Source organism: Leptidea sinapis, chromosome 5 (assembly GCF_905404315.1).
Source record: "Leptidea sinapis chromosome 5, ilLepSina1.1, whole genome shotgun sequence".
Classification (NCBI taxonomy): Eukaryota; Metazoa; Arthropoda; class Insecta; order Lepidoptera; family Pieridae; genus Leptidea; species Leptidea sinapis.
In genome coordinates, this window is record NC_066269.1 from 13,579,051 (window position 1) to 13,602,028 (window position 22,978).

Consider the following 22,978-nt stretch of genomic DNA (forward strand, 5'->3'; position numbering starts at 1 on the left):
TTCTTTAAATAAACTTTTAGCCATGTACGAACTTGGGGTATGTCACAGAAATAGTAATGTAGATTTGCATTTCGATTTGCAATAGTAATTTGCATTTCAGGGCATTTACATATTTTATGTAGGGACATATTATTATTTATTGCAACAACCTATATTAACAATTTGTTATTTATTTTAAGTGATAACCATCACTTCTGGGATTAATAACACAAATTAATTTTATAAACAAAATTTATAAAAGGGACGGGACTCGAACCCGTGACTTTTCGCGTTCTCTGCGAGTGCTCTCCCACTATGCCTACTGTTTGAGTGACGTATCGTTGATAAATCTTGTATATGTCGTATTCAACTCTCAGGTTGTGGCTTCATCTACAGGATCAACAACAGTTGATAACCTATTTTAATTTAATTTTATTTAAAATAACATATTGTTTAGATTTTTCAAGAGCGACATCTCAAGTCAATTACCTGATATGCAAATAATGGAGTTGAGCAGGTTATCAACTGTAAAGTAGATCCTATAGATGAAGCTACAACCTGAGAGTTGAACAAGACATACAAGATTTATCAACAATACGTAACTCGAACGGTTGGCTCAGTGGAAAAGCACTCACACGAACGCGAGAGGTCACGGGTTCGAGTCCTACAACCTGGTTAAAGACGGGATGTCGCCTCACGACAAATGACAATGAGTGCTATTTTAAAAACAATGTATAATTTATGAACATCTGCTAAGGCGTCGAACCAGGTGGTAAGATTTGGTAAACGAGGAGGGTGCGACGACCCCGCGCGACCCTTGCCTGACTAAACGTATACGCAAGTAATATAAACTATTACGATTCCTTCACGGATGTCCCCCATTTTATCCCACATGCTGACTGTTAAACATTATAAACCTTATGGTTACATCTTACATATATATAATTAAAAGGCACAAAAGGCATTTATTTTCTCAAAATTGATTCCTTTAGAATTCATTTTGATGTCATTTCTAATATGTGCGAAATATACATGTGCAATGGCGCTCCGAGAGGGAAGAAGCGGCTCAAGAAACTCTCCCAGCATTCTTTTTTTGCGCTCTTTTTAATAAAATATACTAAATTATATATATATGGCAAATAGGAAATTATTAGTTATTCAATGGCTAAACTTATATCTGTTTAAATGAATAAGTGCAGAAACCTAAAAGTCATAATATAGCTATATTTTTTTTATTCATGGTAAAGGAGTTAAAGCGAGCGAGCATTATCTTGCAACACTAGAGGAATCACAGGAGTGTTGCCGGCCTTTTTGGCTGAGATATATAAAGCGTAGGTTGGTAGGCTAACGTAAAATTTAGGTGATAAACCGCTGTCTTAGCTTAAGCTCAGCATATTTTCACCTGCCAAATGACTATAAAAACGAAATCAAAAGTTATGCTAAATGTACACTCAAGTCACTTACTTAAGTTTTAAGTAAGTAAAGTCTGAGCAATGTCGAAATACCTACGCTTTATACTTTACCAGGGAGGCTCCTTTGGACAGGATGTCGGCTAGATTATGGGTACCACAACGGCGCCTATTTCTGCCGTAAAGCAGTAATGTATAAGCATTACTGTGTATCGGTCTGAAGGGCGCCGTAGCTAGTGAATTGGACAAATGAGACTTAACATCTTATGTCTGCAAGGTGACGAGCGCAATTGTAGTGACGCTCAGAATTTTTGGGTTTTTTCAAGAATCCTGGAGTATCAATTACCGTATCAATTCCCATCAGCTGAACAGAACGTTCAACACTCGTTAGCCCCTTATTATAATAATAAAAAAATATATATTTTAGCCTTAGAAAGGTGTACGCATTTTTTTTGAAGCTCATGCCACAAATGGATTTAATTAAAATACAATTAATTCATTGTTAACGTTCTTTCTGCTACTGTGAAACTAGAGAACGATACATTACAAACTTCAATATTTTTTTGTAGTTTTCTCTTCACAACTAATTCTAAACTGCTACATGCAGGTCAGAAAGTTGATTCCAATATTTTTACAAATGTTTTTATTTGCTTTTGGTTTTATACTTCATATTAATCTCTAATTGCAATGAATCCCTTTTTGAATGAGTTTTGTTAGTAATTTAAGTCCCTATTATATCTATATATATAAAAATGAAATGCTGTTCGTTAGTCTCGCTAAAACTCGAGAACGGCTGGACCGATTTGGCTAATTTTGGTCTTGAATTATTTGTGGAAATAGTGAAAAATGCTGCTAAATTAAATAAAAACAACAAATTTGTTTTTCCTTTGATGTGTCCATACATAATTTCTATGAGAGAATTTATTGACGCACGGTTTGACAGTTCTGCAGTGAAACAATTTCATTACAACAACAGGGAGCATATTTTACGAAATAATTCTTGATGTTATGATATTGACAAATTAATAAAAAAAAACATAATTTTATTCATTATATACAGAACAACGTCTGTCGGGTCAACTAGTAGGTATACCTATATGATACATAACGAATTTTTTAAGTTTGACTGTACAAATACATATGAAGGTATAGTGACTATAGTCGATTTAAAGTTTACATTTTGTATAAAACATCACATATCCCTTAAATTTACAGTTGAAATCAAATTACTACTATAACTCATTATTTTAGTTAAATTTAATTAAAGCACGAACAATTCGTTCTATTGAATTTATTTTAATTTTTACAACCAATACGATTAAAATAAAATTTTTTTACGTGACGGAAAAATTCTACCAATTGGGTACTCAGGGTAAGAATTATACTAAAAAAAAGTCATCAATATACAAATAAAAAACTCATCTGCATAAAGAATAATTACAGTCAAATTATTGAGTTTAAATTAAAACACATTTAATGATGAATTTGGATTTGATTCTAAGTAATATAAAAGAATATGGGGTAGATATTTATGTTACTCTAAACTAGGTTATTCAGTTCTTTTATTACTAAAAGCTTTAGATTTATTCTATGGAATCACTCAGTTTTAAATTAAATACATTGCAATCTTATATCATTTATACGTCTAGATAAACTGTGACAGCTGTGAAAACGTCGAAAAGAATTGAGGTTGACAGTTAAACCCTATTTTGAGCAATGCACACTTACACAAAGTTACATACAAATCGCGAGTGTAAGACGTAGCTTGTCACGCACACTAAAGTAATAAACCTGGCCTGTTTTCATAGGTTGTCTAGCCGCAAGAGGCACGATATATAGACGTATAAATTATCTAAGAATTCAATAAGTAAAGTCTAAGCACACTAAACACTCGCATTTCTATTTTTAAGGAAGAGGTTGCAATTGGTACATATTTTCCTCAGTGTCATAGTGAAAATTCACTAAAATTATTTAAAATCTTATACTATTTTATTTATTTTCGTTGTATTAGATGCAACACGAAAAAAGGTTGCCTCATTTTTTGTTTATGAAAATAAGGGACGAGACGAGCAGGACGTTCAGCTCATGGTAATTGATGCCCTGCCCATTACAATGCAGTGACGCTCAGGATTCTTGAAAAATCCCAAAAATTCTGAGCGGTACTAAAACTGCGCTCGTCACCTTACATAAGATGTTAAGTCTCATTTGCCCAGTAATTTCACTAGCTACGGCGCCCTTCAGACCGAAACACAATAATGCTTACACATTACTGCTTCACGGCAAAAATAGGCGCCGTTGTGGTACCCATAATCTAGCCGGCATCCTGTGCAAAGGAGCCTCCCACTGGTATCACTCCCTAGCACTCTCTCAATATTTAATCTGACTAATGTAATCACTAAATATACTCTTAAACTTAAATGTGATATAATTGAAGTAACAGCTCAAAAATTGAATGCAGAAAGGGCAGCACATAGAACAGCGAGGCAACATAAGTGATTCACAATAATTTTGAATGGACGTTATGGGCAGGAAAAAAGTCCAGGTGGCACGTACACAAAACGGTAACAAAAAAATCCGGGCTTCGAACCGTTCGAGCTTAGAGGCATAGAATGTAGGACTTTCACTTTTAATGCTTGAACAATAAGGAATAGTTTCATACGGTCCAAGCCAACCCCTAACGCAACACGGTACGGCATATCGTTACAACACGTGCACTGGACAAGAAATGTCAGGTGGTGAACCAGCTCGGAGAGACTTGTGTTGGTAATTTTTTTACACAAATCCCGCGGATTGATTTTATTTGGCCAACAACGATTGTCACATCTGCCGTCGCCGTATATGTTCTTGCTTGGGTTATTTTAAAGGTTTTATGACAAGGTGATTTTTAAGTACATAAATCCCAACTTCCGCACCTTATTTGCAAACTTTTGGGTTAAGTTGCTACTCGATTTTGTAATGATGATTACAGACGTTACATTATCTACCATACCTATACGACTGCACGGATTTTATAACGAGTTCACAAGGAGCTATTTTAGTTAAGGCGAAGGGTAAACAGAAAACATGCAAACAAGGTGTTTTTAGACAAGTTTTGTGGTGAAAATATAGGATTTGGAACTATGAACACAGCTTTATCCTGTTACACATTCCCTTAAGTCTTACTTGTAGGTTGCTAATGCTTATTGTTGGTTAAAGTTAGAACGCCAGAGCTTTTATGAACTACCAGTTTTCTTTGCAGTAAAACAAGTTTTTTCTCGGCATCATGCATTTGTTTAGTATACTACTATCATAAAAGTTGTTCTTATAGATTTTACTTTTTTATGTAGGTACATTTATTCAGATTAGTAGTCAATAATGAGGATTGTAAGCAATTAAGCAGTTTGCGCCTGTTAAAAGGTTACATTTTCGACCCAAGAATTTTGAAAATATTGGCTTTGTTACATAGGAGCCGTGAACTCATATCGCTCAAGGTCGCCGGCATTTAGTATCGCCTTAAGGAACAAAAGTTTTAAGAGAATCGAACATTGGGAGCATCTATTTTGCTTCTGAGGGAATAAGCTTATCAGAGGATTGAGTTTTTCTAATATATAAAATACTAAAAGAAATACCTAAATTGAAATTGACAAGTTAGTTTAGGCGATAAAGGTTTCATGGTTTCATGTTCAGATTGTCTGTTCAGGCGCGATTTAGCAGTTGGATCAGCTAAAATCGCTTCGTGTGAACCCATTTTTAGACTTTCAGCAAAAAACCGTCCATAAGGTAGAATAAGAGCTATCACCTCTCAAACTACTGGGTTAAACATTTAAATTTTATCAAACCCTGCTTCAAGGTATTTAATAAGACTATTTTCTATTTTCTTAATAATCCTTTTGATTATTTTGTCGTTTTCGATAAAAGTAACTACTTAGTCAAATTTAAAAATAAGATCTTCATCATTTTGTTCAAAACTAGCGACTGCAGAGATATCGAAAATCAAAGCTGAACATTAACCTTAATATTTTTCATTATAATTAAATATCATTTCTACGTACAATTTTTACGGTATACTTGCTACCCATTAGGAGAAACAAAATAGCCCAAGTATTAAAAATGCTGTACCATACCAATCCTTTCATATATAATTATTATATAGTTTCCAATACTATGGTACAAATGAGTATTTTGCTAAGTAATTTCATTACAATGAACAAGACTAATGAAGAGCAAGCATTTGTAACAACGGTAAAAGCAAAATGGTTAAAAGCCCACACAGATTCCTTCTGCTGTCAAGTTTAGATTGATATTATCCCCATCTCCTCTGGCATCCATTGCCATGTCTTGGCTGCGAACAGTTGACATGACCATCGAAACCGTACCTATTTATATTGTTAATTTTCTTTATCGCAATAATATCTGTTGTTAGTTTTATCGTAAAAATTAGGATAAACCACTAAGAAGTATAGCAATTAATGTTGGGACCAAAGCCTGGAGACCGTAAAACAACTGCCATAAAGTTTACACTCAGAACGAAATAATAGATAGAAACCTATTTTAACCGGTAATAACGGTTAAATTTAAAACCGGTTCCAAGTTAGTTGAGACATAATATTATCTGTCAAATAATTCTGGAAATAAACGCCCTTAGACGTAAGGAAATCAAAACGATAATTAATATGACTTAGACATCATTTTAAGGTCATTTAAAAATATACAACGTAATAATTATGCGCTATTAGTAAAATGTGGCTTTAAAAACATAGTAATTAAGTAATAGGCAATTTGTTATTAGTACTTCTTTTTATTGCCACGTCAAATACTTTCACCAATTCAGAACAATAATTATTATTTCGATGGTGTGCCAGATTCGCTTACCTAATATACCAGGCTTTGCGAAACTGTTCGTTGAACACGTGCCGACATTTACGTTTTATAGAACGTCTGTGTCTCTGAGAATATTTATCTAAGAATGCCTCGATTTACCTATACCAAAGACATGTATATAATGTTTAATACTTGAAATACACCATTTTACCAGTGGGAGGCTCCTTTGCACAGGAAACCGTTTAGATTATGGGTACCACAACGGCGCCTATTTCTGCCGTAAAGTAGTAATGTTTAAACATTACTGTGTTTCGGTCTGAAGGGCGCAGTAGCTAGTGAAATTACTGGGCAAATGAGACTTAACATCTTATGTATCAAGGTGACGAGCGCAATTCTTGTGCCACTCAGAATTTTTGGGTTTTTCAAGAATCTTGAGCGCCACTGATAGGTAGGGCGTATCAATTACCATCAGCCGAACATCCTGTTCGTCTTTTTATTAGTCGTCGTCGACATATTTTTCACGCGAAAGTGATGAAACACCATGCTACATCCTGATGGAATGCAGTGTGCTCCGCTAGAAAAGGTGTGGCACCTTTCTTGGCTATGAAGGCCCAACAGAGTTTGTAAGGGCATCAAGGACTCAAACTGACAATGTTGAATAAGAAGAATTATGCCCTGATGCAATTCAAATGTTTCCATTCAAAATAGGATTTAAAATCACGTATTGAACATCAAAAACTAACACCAATTTAAAATAGACTGCCTCAGACCTGAGAAGAACGGGTGCAAGAAACTCTGCGGGCTTTTTTTTAAACAAAAACATGGACCACAATTAAATATTGTACACTAATCATTTATTTTCGCAACACATTTGTTTTGTACATTTTCTAGGATCATGTAAAAGCATATACATCACCCATCAAAAGACGAGAGAGTATTCACTTAACAAGTTTATGTTTGTTCCTCATGTTAACATTATGATTGTCACAGTTTCAAGTAAATTCTTTAAAGTGCTTATGAACATTTAGAACATTATCAAGAATATATTGAGATGCAACAGTCAAAATGTTTATATCTTTAAATTTTCTCTTAAGAATTCTTTAGGACCAATAAGTGATAATATATAACGGGTCAACAAATCTGAGTGCAGATGATGGGATGGTGATGATGAAGAAAATGGTTTCAAATTAAACTTGCAGAACAGTACAGTCAATTATAAAATGTTTTTCAGGCATCCTCTAGCATGTTCCGTATTCTTATCTCTTTTTCTGTTATTGTCCAAAAAGCACTAGTTTTCTTATCTCATGACATGTCTATCCTTTTCATTATCTATCTTATGGATGCTATCCTGTCAAGATTTTTGACAATTTTTTTACTGTTGTCTCTCATCGTGAATCCATTTCTGCTGTAAAATGTTCTCCACTATGATTCTGAGTATAATTTCACCTGAACTTTTTTGGTGTACTACTCAGAATTTTACCACACTTAATTATTGTCCTTTCGCAAGATCTTTAATCTTTTAATAATGTTACTAGTCAGACCAGATTTTGCAGACATTATATATGTTACACATGAGTTTAACACTTTTCTGGTATTGGGCACTCATTTTCTTAATTCTAGCTGCCTCAGCCTATCAATAAATGTGGTAGAAATGGGAAAAATGGAAAGTTGAAAAATTTTCAGAATATGTGCAGTATTTCTGAGATTAACACATAGTTAACCACAAACGAGTCACTATAAATCCTGATATTAATATAAAGATTATTAGATGTTTAATTACTGTTTATTTTTATACACATTAGTTAAAATGTAGAAAAAGAAAATATTTCAATACAGAAACTGCTACTATAGTTCTTTATTTTTCACTAGTGTTTTAATGTAGACATATGATTGTTATATAAATTATATATTTATATCATTATAATTACAATACCCTACTACATAAAGCTCATGAAAAGACAGCATAGTTTAACCATCTGATTTTTTTTTACCTACTGTTTATTTCTAAGCATGATTAAGGATGTTACATGAACCTCATAAAACAATTTCATATTGATAGTCAAAAAATGATGGAAATTATGTAATAACAACTACCTAGATAATATAATGTGCATCTTTCAATAACTTACAGATTACAATTTTGTCTTACTTTTCAATTCATACATTGTATGTTTTGCCAAATGTTTCATGGGTCATCCTCGGTGATGTTTTTATGAAAAATGAGGACATAGCACTAAGCTGTTAATAGGAGATATATCAAGCATTAGGTCTGCAATAAGCTGGATCCAAGTTGTCACTTTTTGGTAGAAGTGATTAAAAGGACACAGGTCAATTTCCATGAGACTGGGACTAAACCTTTTGAATGTGAGTATTAATATGTTAGCACCAGAGTCAACTCTAGTAAAAAATTATTATACATTCTCAGCACTTTGGGCAAATCGCCATCAACTTTTAGAGCAATAACTTTGTCAACTCCTAATTGCTAACACCCTATCGATAAAAATAATGAATTTTTTAGCACCAGGGTTCAGCAAATATGTAAATTAAAACTATATATTGAATTGTATATTATCGGTTCATCAATCTCATTATTATTAGATAGACTACTCTGCAATCATAACGCTTATATAATACAAAAGATGTGCCCATTACATCTAAAGTATCAAGACTTAGGTATGTTTTTGATATTTGCATGATGTACATGTGTTATTATTGGCAGTTATAAAGGCTTTTTGAATTTACATTGACAGTTGGTAGTTAAGTCACAACTATGAAAAAGAATGTGACCTTGTGTATGCAATAGGAGAAGTCTCTTCAAGAAGCAAGAACTTTAATTAAGGCTAACTTACAAAATGTCTAAATTGTTAGGTATTTATTATTACTAATAAACTGTTACATGTTCTCAATTTTATTTTAAATTTGTAATGTTTTTTTTAATTTATATTGGGTATTGCACCTTAAGTTTACTTCGAAAACAAATTGCTGCTTCTTTTGTATTTTTTTTTTCAGTTTCTTTGAAATAAGTTCCTAGTTGTTATGCATTGTTGGAGAGCTAAGAAAACAGCTATGTTTTAACATTTTATTGTACAATAAATCTCTTAAATAATATTATTTATCATCATGTTTATAAATTTGGACTGATTATTGTTTTATAATATTAAAAAAAAACAGTGTTCAATAGTTTTTAAAAATCTGAACAAATATTTAATGGATACATTTTTTTTAAATACATTTTTATGTTAACTCAAAATTGATTCACCTTTGCATAATGCATATGGGGTGAAATTATTTCGAATTGCCACCCCTATCACCTCACTGGAATATGTTGAATTACCAATAACCCTGTATATCATATTACTTATTATTGCATTAAAAATTGATAAAAAATTATTTTCTTAAAAATTATACATACTTAACGGTAATGGTGAAATACCTCAAGCATAATCACAGGCCCACTATAATATAAGATCAGGATTTGATTTATCAGAAAATATGTCTGCATTCTACAGAAAAATGTATTTAATTTAATGTAAAATATAGTATGTTATGTAATTATGAACTAAACAATGGTGTACTGACCACAATTAATAATAGTAAGTTTTAGTTTAATTTTATCTTTATCAATACTGTGGTGTGAAGCCTGATATTTTGCCACAAAGTTTTTGATAATGATTATATTCTCAGGGTAAATCAGTAAAATCCTAGTGAATTACATTATTATAGTATAATTTTGTAATAATTGTTAAATTTCGTAGGCAACATATCAAATCAAATAACCAATCATTTTCGCAGGAATGACACAATAAATTTCTTCAAAACTAGTATCAATTCATACCTAGTCATAAAAATGTGTTAGTAAGACAAATTTCTATAACAATTTTAATTTAGAAGTCTCTAAATATAGATGTGAAAATGTAAATCTGTGAAAATAACAGAGCAAAATTTCTACATGTTGACGTGGCGTGACATAGTAGAGAACATATTAGTCGCGGAGCTAACTTTATTCATTTTCAAAGTAATGTATAGTTTATAATATAAAGCAATAGTTTCACTGCAAAAATATTATCTTTTACACTTTCATTTTGATTACTTGTAATATAAGTATGGCGCCTCTGACATTGTTGGCCTGTTTTGGTAGTAACAATATGGCGAAGGTACTTACCCTATTATTTCTAATGAAGTCTTCTATAGCCTTTAGTGCTGAATCCGTTAATTTCACAAACACTAGTTCCTTGTTTTCTTTATAACTAGACTCTGATGATAATGCATACTGAACACCTGCTGGCAAGGCCGCCATTTCTTATTCACTATTCGCACTATGGACCAGCTGACTCCTTTGCTAGCCGCCACGATTCATATCATTCACTCATTTCTTAACGTAATCACAGATTCACAACCTATTTAAAATTATAAATACAATAACAAAAGGGTTTTATATGGTCAAATTAACAATTTTTTGTAACCCCATCGACTCGGCCTTTGTTGGCAGCGCTCTTCAGTCTGCAAGGCCGCACTGACTGTCATGCGCAATGGCGCTTTTGACAAGAAACTTGAGCATTCACTATGAAGTAGCGGCAAATTTAAATATCGTTCGAATGTTATTTTTTTCAAATAATAGTGAACACCATAGGTTTACACTGACTTTAGTTCAAACTATTTCTGCGATATTATTGATTTTAGGACATATAATTCCTAAATAAAGAAACATTTTCTGACTATCACTTAGTTAAATTATGGCTTTTTTATCTAGAATAAAATAGTTAGTAACTTTTACTTGTGGTTTTAAACGAATTATCAATATTAAATGATAATGTGCAAGTTGATAAGTAAAAATCAACGGTTTGTTGATAGCCGGAGGGCTCGCACTAATTACTTGAATTTTGATTTATGGGTTCCTTCTTATTTAATTTTGCAAATATTTTACTACCGTACCTTACCTAACTACTAAAAGGACGAAAACTACAATGTATAACGACAAAAGCAATAATTTTTTTAACGTTACACAATCATATTGGTCGAAAATATCCAACAATAAAGTAATATTACATTATTATATATTTATATAATAAAAAAATATAAAATATTTTAATAATTTAATTTTTTAGATTTATATTTTATGGCACAAAAAAAATTAAATCCTCCGTATCGTACATGTTTACTGTTTACGTGTCATGTGTCACTGTCAGATTTTTGACTACTTGAAGTTTGGACGTGTCAATTTATTAAAGATTACAGTACAAGTTGTAGATAGATTTAAAATTTCGGGATTTTGTATTTTACCAGTTAAAAATACCAATTTTACGTGTACTTTTAAATTAGATTCGTATTCAAAACTATAAAACAATTTATATTTATTCCGGGATACTCAAGTGAGCTTCTTTATACAAATATCATTTGTTTTGTATTATAACCTAAGGCATAACCTCATTCTTACTTTCTAATTTACAGGGCTAGGTTAGTACTATTAAAGACAGGATGAGTTGGGAAGAGAAAAAATACTTGGTAACTCGTAACCTGCAAGAAGTTTTAGGTGACGAAAAATTGACAGAAATTTTGAAGCAAAGAGATTTAAAGATTTATTGGGGAACAGCAACAACTGGTAGACCCCATGTAGCATATTTCGTACCCATGTCTAAAATAGCTGATTTCTTGAAAGCAGGCTGTGAAGTAACAATATTATTTGCTGATTTACATGCGTATTTAGATAATATGAAAGCCCCATGGGAGCTTCTTGCACTACGCACACAATATTATGAATCTGCTATCAAAGCTATGCTGACTTCAATTGGAGTACCATTAGAGAAACTTAAATTTGTTAGAGGTACTGAGTATCAATTAAGCAAAGAGTATACATTAGATGTCTACCGTATGTCATCTGTTATCACAGAGCATGATGCAAAAAAAGCTGGAGCTGAAGTAGTCAAACAGGTAGATCACCCATTGCTTAGTGGTCTACTGTATCCATGTCTTCAAGCCTTGGATGAGGAATATTTGAAAGTAGATGCACAATTTGGTGGTGTTGATCAGAGAAAAATTTTCACTATGTCTGAAAAATATTTACCGCAATTGAATTATGCTAAGAGGATTCATTTGATGAATCCTATGGTTCCTGGTTTGACAGGGGGGAAGATGTCAGCCTCTGAAGAAGACAGTAAAATTGATTTGCTTGACAATCCCAGCAATGTTAAGAAGAAACTGAAAAAAGCATTCTGCGAGCCCGGAAATATCACTGATAATGGAGTCCTCTCATTTACAAAACATGTAATATTTTCATTAATGAAGGAAGGTGAAACATTTAAGATTATTAGAGCAGATGATCACGGTGGAAATGTTGAATTCACGAAATTTGAAGATCTAGAAAATGCTTTTGCGAAAGAAGAAATACATCCTGGAGACCTCAAGGCATCAGTTGAACAAGCTATTAACAAATTATTAGCACCCATTCAGGAAATATTTAAAGACCCTAAGCTACAAGAGCTTGCTAAGAAAGCTTATCCATTACCTTCTAAAGTGAAGAGTAATGCTGCCAGCTCTGATGAAGCAGTACCATCCAGATTAGACATAAGAGTGGGTAAGATTATTGAAGTGTCTAGACACCCAGATGCAGATTCTCTGTATGTAGAGAAAATAGATTTAGGTGAAGGGGAACCTAGAACAATTGTCTCAGGTTTAGTTAACTTTGTTCCAATTGAAGAAATGCAGAATAGAGATGTGGTTGTTTTGTGCAATTTAAAAGCAGCAAAGATGCGGGGAATAGAATCTAAAGGCATGGTCTTATGTGCATCTATTGATGACCCTAAACAAGTTGAACCGTTATTACCACCAAAAGACAGCCAGCCAGGGGAAAGGATAGTAATTGAAGGTTACGAGACTGGAGATCCTGATGAGGTACTCAATCCCAAAAAGAAAGTGTGGGAGAAGTTACAGGTAGATTTGAAAACAAATGATGTTTTATTTGCTGTATGGCAAAGCAATAAGCTTGTAAGCAAAGTAACAGGGAACCCAGTTGTTACAAAATCTATGAAAAATGCTCCCATTAAATAGTTTTAGGTTACAAATATGCCATTACATGATTATACATTTATTTTTTAATTTATTTAATGGCACGAGATGCAGGTACATAGGTCATAACTTCTATTCTATTCTTCCTACTGCGGATTCTGTTGTAGACCCACCCTATAAGATTATATCAAGGTACAGTGTTAACACACACGTATCTGTCATTGTTCTAGATTATGAAAAAATAAGATATTGTCTATAAAAGCTCAGCATACATAGTTATTTACAATATAAATAATGTTAAGCATTTTAGTCATCAAGTATTTTATTTTTATTGCAGCTTGTCATTAATGAAATAAGGACATTATTATTCTGTCAGAATCGATAATCATTAACGGCCGTTTTCAATAATCTATCTATCCTTACTTTAACTTAATAAAGGTGAGACAAATCTATCTTTTTACACTTACTTACATTTCAATAACCTATTGACATAAAGCATTGGACTATAACTATACTGGACATAACTATGGATAGATAAGATCTTGTCATTAAATGGTGACAGAAATGTATCCGTAACTAGAGATTTATTGAAAATGGCCTGAATTATTTTGTCATTTAATATTATAAAATACAGAAAACAAAAGTTATAATAATTTGTAATACAATGTTTGTAAGGAAGGAGAATCATTGTTATGTTGTGATGTAATAAAATTCCTCAGTGTCATTCTGTTTGATGAAATGAATAGTAACAATAAACAAAATGTTGATCATAGCAAAGTATGTCTCTCTCGGATTTAGATTACAATTTTTGTGAATTATTGACTGCTTCAGTGATTTACTATTTTAACAAAATAACACTGCTATTCCATTTATAAATATTTAACATGTCTAATGTGGAAATTAACGTTACAATGTATATTTATTATTGTTGGAAATATATTTGCTTATTACAGGGAGTATACAAATTAATAGGATTTTTATTTTCATATTTATTATGTGACTTGGTGATCAAAAAGGAAAGAGCTTATAAACAATTTAAGTCCTTCTTAAAAGCCTTATAATCACTTATGTTGACAAACGCCAAAAATGTGTATGCATTGAGTAGGAGTAGAAAGCCGGAAATCAATGTTGGGAATGAATAAGGCATGAAATTTGACATGGACTTCTAATTGTGTGAGGATTTTATCTCATAAAAATCTCAGTCAAAGCTGTGAGGTACATAGTTATTCTTAGATACATTATACCTCTGGAGTCTAGATAGAGCCTCAGTCAACACATGATAACAGTCCAGGTTTATTACTTAAGGTATAACTCTAAATTAGTGTGACAGCTACATCTTACACTCGCGATACGCCAGTTACTGTTGTAGTGTGCGTGTGTTTGCTAAAAATAGAGGCTAACAGGTCTCTGCTATCTTTCGACATGTTTACAGCTGTCACAGTCTATCTAGAAGTATAAAATATCTAAGGGTAATACTTAAAATCTGAAGTGTAGGTTTAATTAAGTTTATTACCTCACTACACTATGCTGAAGTTGTAAATGTTGATTTTAAAAGAGGCAATCAGTTACATGCGGCTTCTTCTCAAGCTCAACCTTTTCCAAACGACTTTTATTAACATAAGTAATTTTTAAGATCCATGAGCGTCATTCCAAAAAAAATTTTTAATTTTTGAAGAAAGTTCCAATACATATTTCAATATTAATAAAAAGCTTTGCTTATATAAATAAATAAAATAAAGTGCTTTGAACGCCTAAAGAAGTTTCACCTGTAAAATGAATTTCTAATATATTGTTGCGTACCCAATAACTCATGAAATTAAATAATAATAAATATTTAGGTACATTTCGCGGCTGGGCTGATAAAGGAAAAATTTAAATCGATCTCCAATATGAATCATAAGATTGCACTTGCTGGTGACCACACTTACAGCCCTTGCAACTAAGAAAAGAAGTAGCTAATATTTCCTACCTAGTTGCAATTCATAATAGTAACGTCATAGTCGAACTATTAGCTCAATTAGTTTTTTTAATACCTAATCAATCAATCATCAACGGCACCCACGGCGCCTTACCACAACTAGGTACAACCTTTTCCTTCCAAACACATATTATCACCAAAATTAATTATTTTCTAGAGTAGGTACATAAGTAAGTAGGTAGTTCACTTAGGTAATAAGTTTTGTATCATGGCGATTTGGAGCTGCTGTCTGTTCTAGATTACATAATCTTATAACTATTATTCTTTGATTTACCAATTTAAAAAGAATAGGGGAGTCCCAGGCCCATGGGTGTCGTAAGAGGCGACTAAGGGCTTTTTAGAAGTGGGAGAGTCACGCTGCCGTCTTTTGACGTCAGCTCAATCGGGCCAGACTCGTACGGGTTAATTACCACAGTCGCACAGAATACCGGCGTGAAGTAGCGTCCTAGTGCCGCTATGTTTCGCATAGGTTAGTGTCGAGGACCGGAGGCCAATTCCCCCCCCCCCCTTCCCCCTAACAAAAAATATGAGAGCGGTATATAAAGATAAATTACCCCAGGAGGGTACCGGCTCCTGAAAAGCCGGAGAATCCCTCCCCAAGCATTCGCGCTCGGGCTGCCCCTCGTATTCTGGGGAGGGCACAGTACCGCGCATGACCAAGGACAAACGAGGCAGTAACACCACGGCACCCCGCTCCACATTTAATGTGGACTTTTGTAACATCAGGGGAATTCACTCCAACTTAAACGCCGTCCACCACCACCTTGAGACGGCGCAGCCGGCCTTGTGTTTCCTTACGGAGACGCAGATATCTTGACCTAGCGATACGTCATATTTAACGTACCCCGGGTACAAAATTGAGCAGAATTTTTTGCCTGATGCCGGGGTATGTGTGTACGTTAGGGAGGATATCTGCTGTCGCCGTCTCGGCAATTTTGAGGGTAGGGACCTGTCCACTCTGTGGCTCCGCGTAGATTTAGAGGACCGCGTCCGTATCTATGCGTGTGTCTACAGGTCCCATAGTGGTAACGCAGAAACCGATCATCTCATGGGCTGCGTTCAAGCGGCAATTGACGACGTGCTTGCGCAGATCCCTTCCGCTGAAATCGTAGTCTTGGGTGATTTGAACGGGCACAATGCCGAATGGCTTGGATCACGTACCACAGACGCAGGGCGATCTGTGCATAATTTTGCATTGGCGTATGGTCTGTCCCAATTGGTTGAGTCGCCAACGCGGCTCCCGGATGTGGATAGCCACATGCCGTCCTTATTGGATCTTCTGCTGACTACACATCCCGATGGTTACTAGGTCTTTGTCGACGCCCCGCTCAGAACGTCCGACCATTGCCTGGTCAGGAGTGTAGTGCCTATCCGACGCCAACGTCGCAGACCACCAGCGACCCGCCGCGTATAGCACTACAAGTCAGCAGATTGGGATAGGATGCGTTCCTTTTTTGCATCCTACCCTTGGGGCAGGGTTTGTTTCCCTTCGGATGATCCTAGTGCCTGCGCCGTTGCAGTAGCCGATGTAATACTACAGGGTATGGATATTTTTATATCAAACTCTGTAGTACCCATCGGTGGCAGATCACAGCCCTGGTTCGATTCGTAAGTTACAGCAGCATCTGACTGCAAAAAACAGACGTATCGAGCTTGGGTTGCGGCGCTGGGCACAAAGGATCCGAACTCCATAGTTCTTTAGAGGAAATACAACCGTGCCTCCAGATTTTTTAAGCGGCAAATCGCCCGTACAAAGTCAGAACACGTCGTCAAAATCGGCGAGCAGCTTTCCAGTTACCCGACCGGAACACGCAAGTTCTGGTCGTTGTCGAAAGCTGCTCTTGGTAACTTCAGCCAGCCGTCCATGCCGCCGTTGCGCATGAGGACTGACACCCTGGCCCATACGGTAAAACAGAAAGCCGATCTCTTGTGCACTCTTTTCGCCTCCAACTCGACTCTTGACGACAACGGAAAAACACCGCCGACCATCCCGCGGTGTCAGAGCTCTATGCCTGAAGTACAGTTCAGACAGAAAACTGTTAGGCGAGCTCAGTTTTCGTTGGACGTCAGGAAGTCGAGCGGGCCGGATGGCATTTCTCCAATCGTGCTTAGAACGTGTGCCCCTGAGTTGACGCCGGTGCTAACGCGTTTATTCCGGCACTCTAATTCTAAAGGCGTAGTCCCTGACTCATAGAAGTCAGCCCTTGTCCATCCGATCCAAAAAAAAGGAGACAGTTCGGATCCGGCAAACTACAGGCCTATTGCTATTACCTCCCTGCTCTCCAAAATCATGGAGAGCATAATTAGCCGTCAGCTCTTGGTATACCTAGAGGGTCACCAGTTGATCAACGACCGACAATACGGGTTTCGCCATGGTCGGTCGGCAGGTGATCTTCTGGTATACCTAACACATAGATGGGCTGCGGCTATTGAAAGCAAGGGGGAAGGCCTGGCAGTTAGCCTGGATATAGCGAAGGCCTTTGATCGTGTATGGCACAAGACGCTCCTCTCCAAACTTCCATAATTTGGGCTTCTCGAGAGCTTGTGCAAGAGAACCTCCAGCTTCCTCACTGGGCACAGCATACAGGTCGTTGTCGACGGATATTGCTCGAACCCGAAGCCCGTGAATGCTGGAGTGCCCCATGGCTGTGTGCTGTCTCCCACGCTGTTTCTTCTGCATATCAATGATATGTTGGACACCTCCAACATTAATTGCTATGCGGATGACAGCACTGGTGATGCCGTATACACGGGCCATGCAGGTCTCTCTCGGGAAATCGTCGACCAGTGCCGGGAGAAACTTGTGTCTTCTATCGAGTCCTCTCTTGAGACGGTCGCGGAATGGGGAAAATTGTCCAATTTAACCCCCAGAAGACTGAAGTTTGCGCGTTTACCACTAAAAAAACCTCATTTGTCGTATCACCGCTCTTCGACAACACTTCCCTCAAAGCCTCGCCTAGTATAGGAATACTGGGTCTCGAAATCTCGAGCGATTGCCAATTTCGTGGTCATCTGGAAGGCAAAGCCAAATTGGCTTCAAAGAAACTGGGCGTCATTAATAGAGCACGGCAATACTTCAAGCCGGCCCACATACTAGCGCTCTACAAAGCGCAGGTCCGGCCACACATGGAGTATTGCTGTCATCTCTGGTCTGGCGCACCCCAGTATCAGCTCGATCCATTTGATCCGCGTGCAACGCAGAGCAGCTCGAATTGTCGGGGTCCCAGTGCTCTGTGAACGGCTGGATCACATGGCGTTGGGTAGAGACGTCGCTTCATTGTGTGTCTTCTACCGCATTTATCACGGGGAGTGTTCCGAAGAGCTGTTTAACCTGATTCCTGCCGCCGAATTCCACCTTCGCACGACACGCCACAAGTTAGGATATCATCCCCACAATCTGGATGTGTGGTGGTCCTTCACAGTGCGGTTTTCAAGGAGCTTTCTCTCTCGTACTACAAAGCTGTGGAATGAGCTTCCTTGTGCGGTGTTTCCGGGACGATACGACATGGGTACCTTCAAAAAAAGCGCGTACACCTTCCTTAAAGGCCGGCAACGCTCCTGTGATTCCTCTGGTGTTGCAAGAGATTGTGGGCGGCGGTGATCACTTAACAACAGGTGACCCGTACGCCCGTTTGTCCTCCTATTCCATAAAAAAAAACTTCTATATTTGAATATTTGTATGAACTTGTAATTGGTCTCTAGTTATTTGTTTTTTATAGTTATTTAGTGCTGTAAGTTCATTCGTAAAAAAGAAAGTAAACGTAAAAAGTATATTTAAATAAATCTTATATATATACATAGGTACTAGCTACGTTATTTACACCATGATAGATTTGATTAAATACTACTAGAGCCATCTTGTGTCGAGTAGACTAACCAACGAAACGCAGTCTTATAGATACTACCTACATAATAAATGGTCTTTTTGTGTTTTATTTATAACGCCTTTAATAAAATATCTTCGAATGTTTTGTATCTAAACATACAGACGAAGCAAAATAGCAACGGAATCTTTGAAAGTGATATTCATCCACTTCAATAACTTCGAGATACCTACCTACTTGAATACCTACGCATCTATGACAAAACAATATTTTCATTACACAAGCTATAAATGATAAGCATATGATTATTTAAATTATAATAAAATAAAACATAGGTATTTAATATTTCTACTTTTTAAGCGTGTTTCAGCAAAGTCCACGAAGAGCGACCACTTACCGGAAGTCGTAGTGTTTAATGCACATGAAATAATAAAGTTATAATTATTTAAATTATAATAAACCAACATATTTAATAAATATTTTCTACTTTTTAAAGCAGGTTTCAGCAAAGTCCTCGAAAAGCGACCACGTACCGGAAGACCCAGTGTTGACTGTTGGTAGCCCCCGAAACGATGTACCGCTGATCTGGTCAAGGTTGTCGGAATAAATTGGATGAGGATTGAGGGCCGCGCAGGATAGATCGTTGTATGGGTCTAACCTTCAATTTCTTATTTTCAATTAAGTACTTTATTTGATGAGTGAAAATTTTAAAACGTTCAAATGGTATTAATGAATATAAATAAAATATAAAAAAACAATATAATAAATGGCGGAATCCCAGGAAAATTTTACTCTTTCATCAATAACTAAGAATAATAGAGAAAATCAAGAACCTGACAATGACTTGATCTGTAAAATGTATACCTAAGTGTTTATTTTTTAATGAATAATATCAATATAATTAACTCTATATCGTTCTTTGTAAAATTAATATAATCTCACTAATTATGAGTGAAAATATGTCAGTAAAATAAAATGGTGAAATCCTAGGATTTTACTCTTTCGTCAATAAATAAGAAAAAACGAATGGCCTAATTATATTAAAAAAGGCATTTTTTTTTATTTTAGTTAGAGAAAATGCCAACTTTGCTCAAAAGATGAAGTTAAATCGTCATCGATTCCAAAAAGAGAATTGCTCTAACAATGCTCCTAGCTATTCAGTAATACGTTAGTGCTAAGTAACGGACCAGTCAAGGCTTAAATTAATGTAAATTTAATATAATATATTTATGTATCTGTTATCCTAAAGTTAATTATTATTAAGCTTTACTTCAATCGCACGTAAAGATTACACGCACATACCATTTTTTTGTTTGAAAGCTGGTGCTTCCCGTGTGGTTCTGTTTGCAGTGGACATCGATTCCAAAAATTACAATAATCGTAACTAGAATTAGATTAACTAATTACATTGTATAAAAATACGCAATTACTTTTATACTTTTTAGTACATATTATACTATCTATTGTGTTGGAATAGCTTTTTTGAAGTCGGTTGTTTTTTTTAAATTTTGCTTTATAATTATTTTAATCCCCAAACTGCCACACGATATAGATTAATGAACACATACGTGTATTTATCTATACTAATACAATACGATAGAAGGACATTCCTGTAAAGCCTCAAGTAATATAAAACACCAGAAGTACAAAGGATGAGTGAATTATGCATACGCACGTTTAAGTGAAGGCTTAGGGATTGTAGACAACAAACGATATACAAGCATCCATGACGTATATGCTGCAGACATTCATTCAATAATCTACTTTACTTTATTAAATACAAGTACAAATAAATAAAATCCTAACCCTTCCCTCACAATACATACAATATATTAATTACTAGCTGATGCCCACGACTTCGTCTGCGTAGATAAGGGGTTTTTAAAAATAATAAGCAAGTTTGCTATTGAAGATTATCTCATGTTAGGACATGAAGGAATAGGTTCCAGGTGCAGTTCCTGTTTTCGCTCCCGTTCTCAACATATTATGTGAAACTTATTTCGAGGAAGATTGCTATGACAAACTGAACATACTAAGTTTAGTTATAGCTCATTAACGTGAATTTCTGTTTTTCATAAATCCCTCGGGAACCATGGAATTTTCCGGTATAAAATCCTGCGTAAAACCGTAACAAGCATTCACATTCATAATATTAGTAGTAGTATATATGCTAGAAGAAACATTACTGATTTCATGAAAAAATTTGATTTGATTTTATTCAATTCAAGATGAACGAATAAACTCTATGTGCCGTGTAATAGTTTAGCTTTGAGGGTTAAAAGCTCCTTCTTAGGTCTTAGTATTCATTTTTACAATTCACATATATATACACACACTCACCGAGCACAAATTGAAAAATTGTTATATATAAATATATATATGTTCGCCCAAATCAGTCTATGAAACGGAATCTTACAACGTACCTAAGTAATCTTCACAACCTTCAAAATTTCTAACTTATTTGAATACGTATCAAGGACTGGTGTCATTTTTTTATGAAAATAAGGGACGAGACGAGCAGGATGGTCAGCTAATGGTAATATATGCCCTGCCCATTACAATGCAGTGCTGCTCAGGTTTCTTGAAAATCGCCAAAAATCATGAGTGGCACTACAATTGCGCTCGTCACCTTTAGACATAAGATGTTAAGTCTCATTTGCCCAGTAATTACACTAGCTACTCCTCCATTCAGACCGAAACACAGTAATGTTTACATGTTATTGCTTCACAGCAGAAATAGGCGCCGTTGTGGTACCCATAATCTAGCCGGCATCCTATGCAAGGGAGCCTCCTTCCCTTAGGCTCTTATCCTAATCAGGTTCACCAGGATAAAACAAAATGTTATACTCAATCAGTTTTGATGTTTTTTAGATACAAAAAGAAAAAAATGCACCACGTTTAGGTGACACCCACGCTCATTTGTTGATGAGTTCAATTGATGATTCGTGATCTGCACCTTTCCGCACAATGATAATGTTGCAACTCTGGGTGTATTGCATTGATTGGCTACGTACGGAAGTGATCAATATTCTTTGGTATATGGCTACTAACAGCCTATATTTTCAATAACTTTCTCAATTCAAGGATACTTTGTCATAAAATATTTCCTTACAAAATAAAACCTGCAATAATACTACCAATGACATTTAGTTGCTCACTATAGTTATTTATTACAACCATTAATATCTCAACGAAAGCATTATAAAGTCAACTACCTATTATAGTTTAGGCTGAACAAGGTAAAAACGGATCGTTCAATATGAATAAATACGGAGAAAGGAAACTCGATACGGAATTAATGAGGGTTAAAAAAAGACAAAAAATTGATGTTGCAGCGATATCAAAACAATGGGCACTCGAAATAAATAGTCCCAGTTCGTCCCTTCAAGATTTAATAATACTAGCACAACCGGTATGAATATAAGTAGCATAAAATTAGATATTCAATAACGGAAAGGGGGATTTGAAATCCGCCATTTTGGAACTTTGTTAGAGCGAGGGGTGAAGTGTAAGGGTTCGCGCATGCGTGAATCATGCACCCGCGCCCTGTCTAAGGACGGGACCTTAGCGACTGCGATGTCAAAAAACACAAGTTATTCTCTCCCCTCATACCACTAACCTAGTACGTTCTGTTAAAATGATTAATAAATAACGCCCTGATACTTGTGACTCGGCAAAAAGATGCTCTGTCAATCAACGATTGATCTGGTGAAGTTTCGTATGTGTGGAACAATGAAAATGTGTGCCTAACGATACATTGAACTGTGTAATTGTGTGGTGAATGATGTTCATGTGATCGTTTCAGACGGTTTGATAGCCAGTTCATTCATGAACTTTGTCACGTTTCAGTGTCACCAATTGTTTATGTCTTCATTTTGTGTTGAGCTGTGTGGCTGTGACCAAATATAATGGGATGACAGGAAATACGAATTCATGGAAAAAGTTTGGCGTCGGGTCGGTCTCCATTCCTCCCGAAAGAAAAGGGA

The 22,978-nt window shown here is 35.5% G+C and overlaps 2 protein-coding genes across 3 annotated transcripts in view; one reads left to right on the plus strand and one right to left on the minus strand.

Annotated features, from left to right (window-relative positions):
- LOC126980144 (RNA polymerase II elongation factor Ell) overlaps positions 1–10,705 on the minus strand; it is a 65,064-nt gene extending 54,359 nt beyond the window's left edge. For both annotated transcript variants that reach the window (XM_050829725.1, XM_050829724.1), the window contains exon 1: positions 10,351–10,705. In XM_050829725.1, coding sequence (XP_050685682.1) covers positions 10,351–10,485 — 135 coding nt within the window. In that variant the 5' untranslated portion in view covers positions 10,486–10,705. The remainder of the gene's footprint in view (positions 1–10,350) is intronic.
- A 706-nt stretch (positions 10,706–11,411) lies between these two features.
- Positions 11,412–14,159, plus strand: LOC126980148 (tyrosine--tRNA ligase, cytoplasmic). The gene is made up of 2 exons (XM_050829730.1): positions 11,412–11,557; positions 11,637–14,159. Exon 2 carries the CDS (start codon positions 11,664–11,666, stop codon positions 13,230–13,232), a length of 1,569 nt encoding a protein of 522 aa, XP_050685687.1. The 5' UTR covers positions 11,412–11,557; positions 11,637–11,663; the 3' UTR covers positions 13,233–14,159.
- The last annotated feature ends 8,819 nt before the right edge of the window (positions 14,160–22,978 follow it).

Coding starts and splice junctions, on each gene's coding strand:
- LOC126980148 (XM_050829730.1), top strand. CDS start 11,664: ATGAGTTGGGAAGAGAAAAAATACTTGGTAACTCGTAACCTGCAAGAA.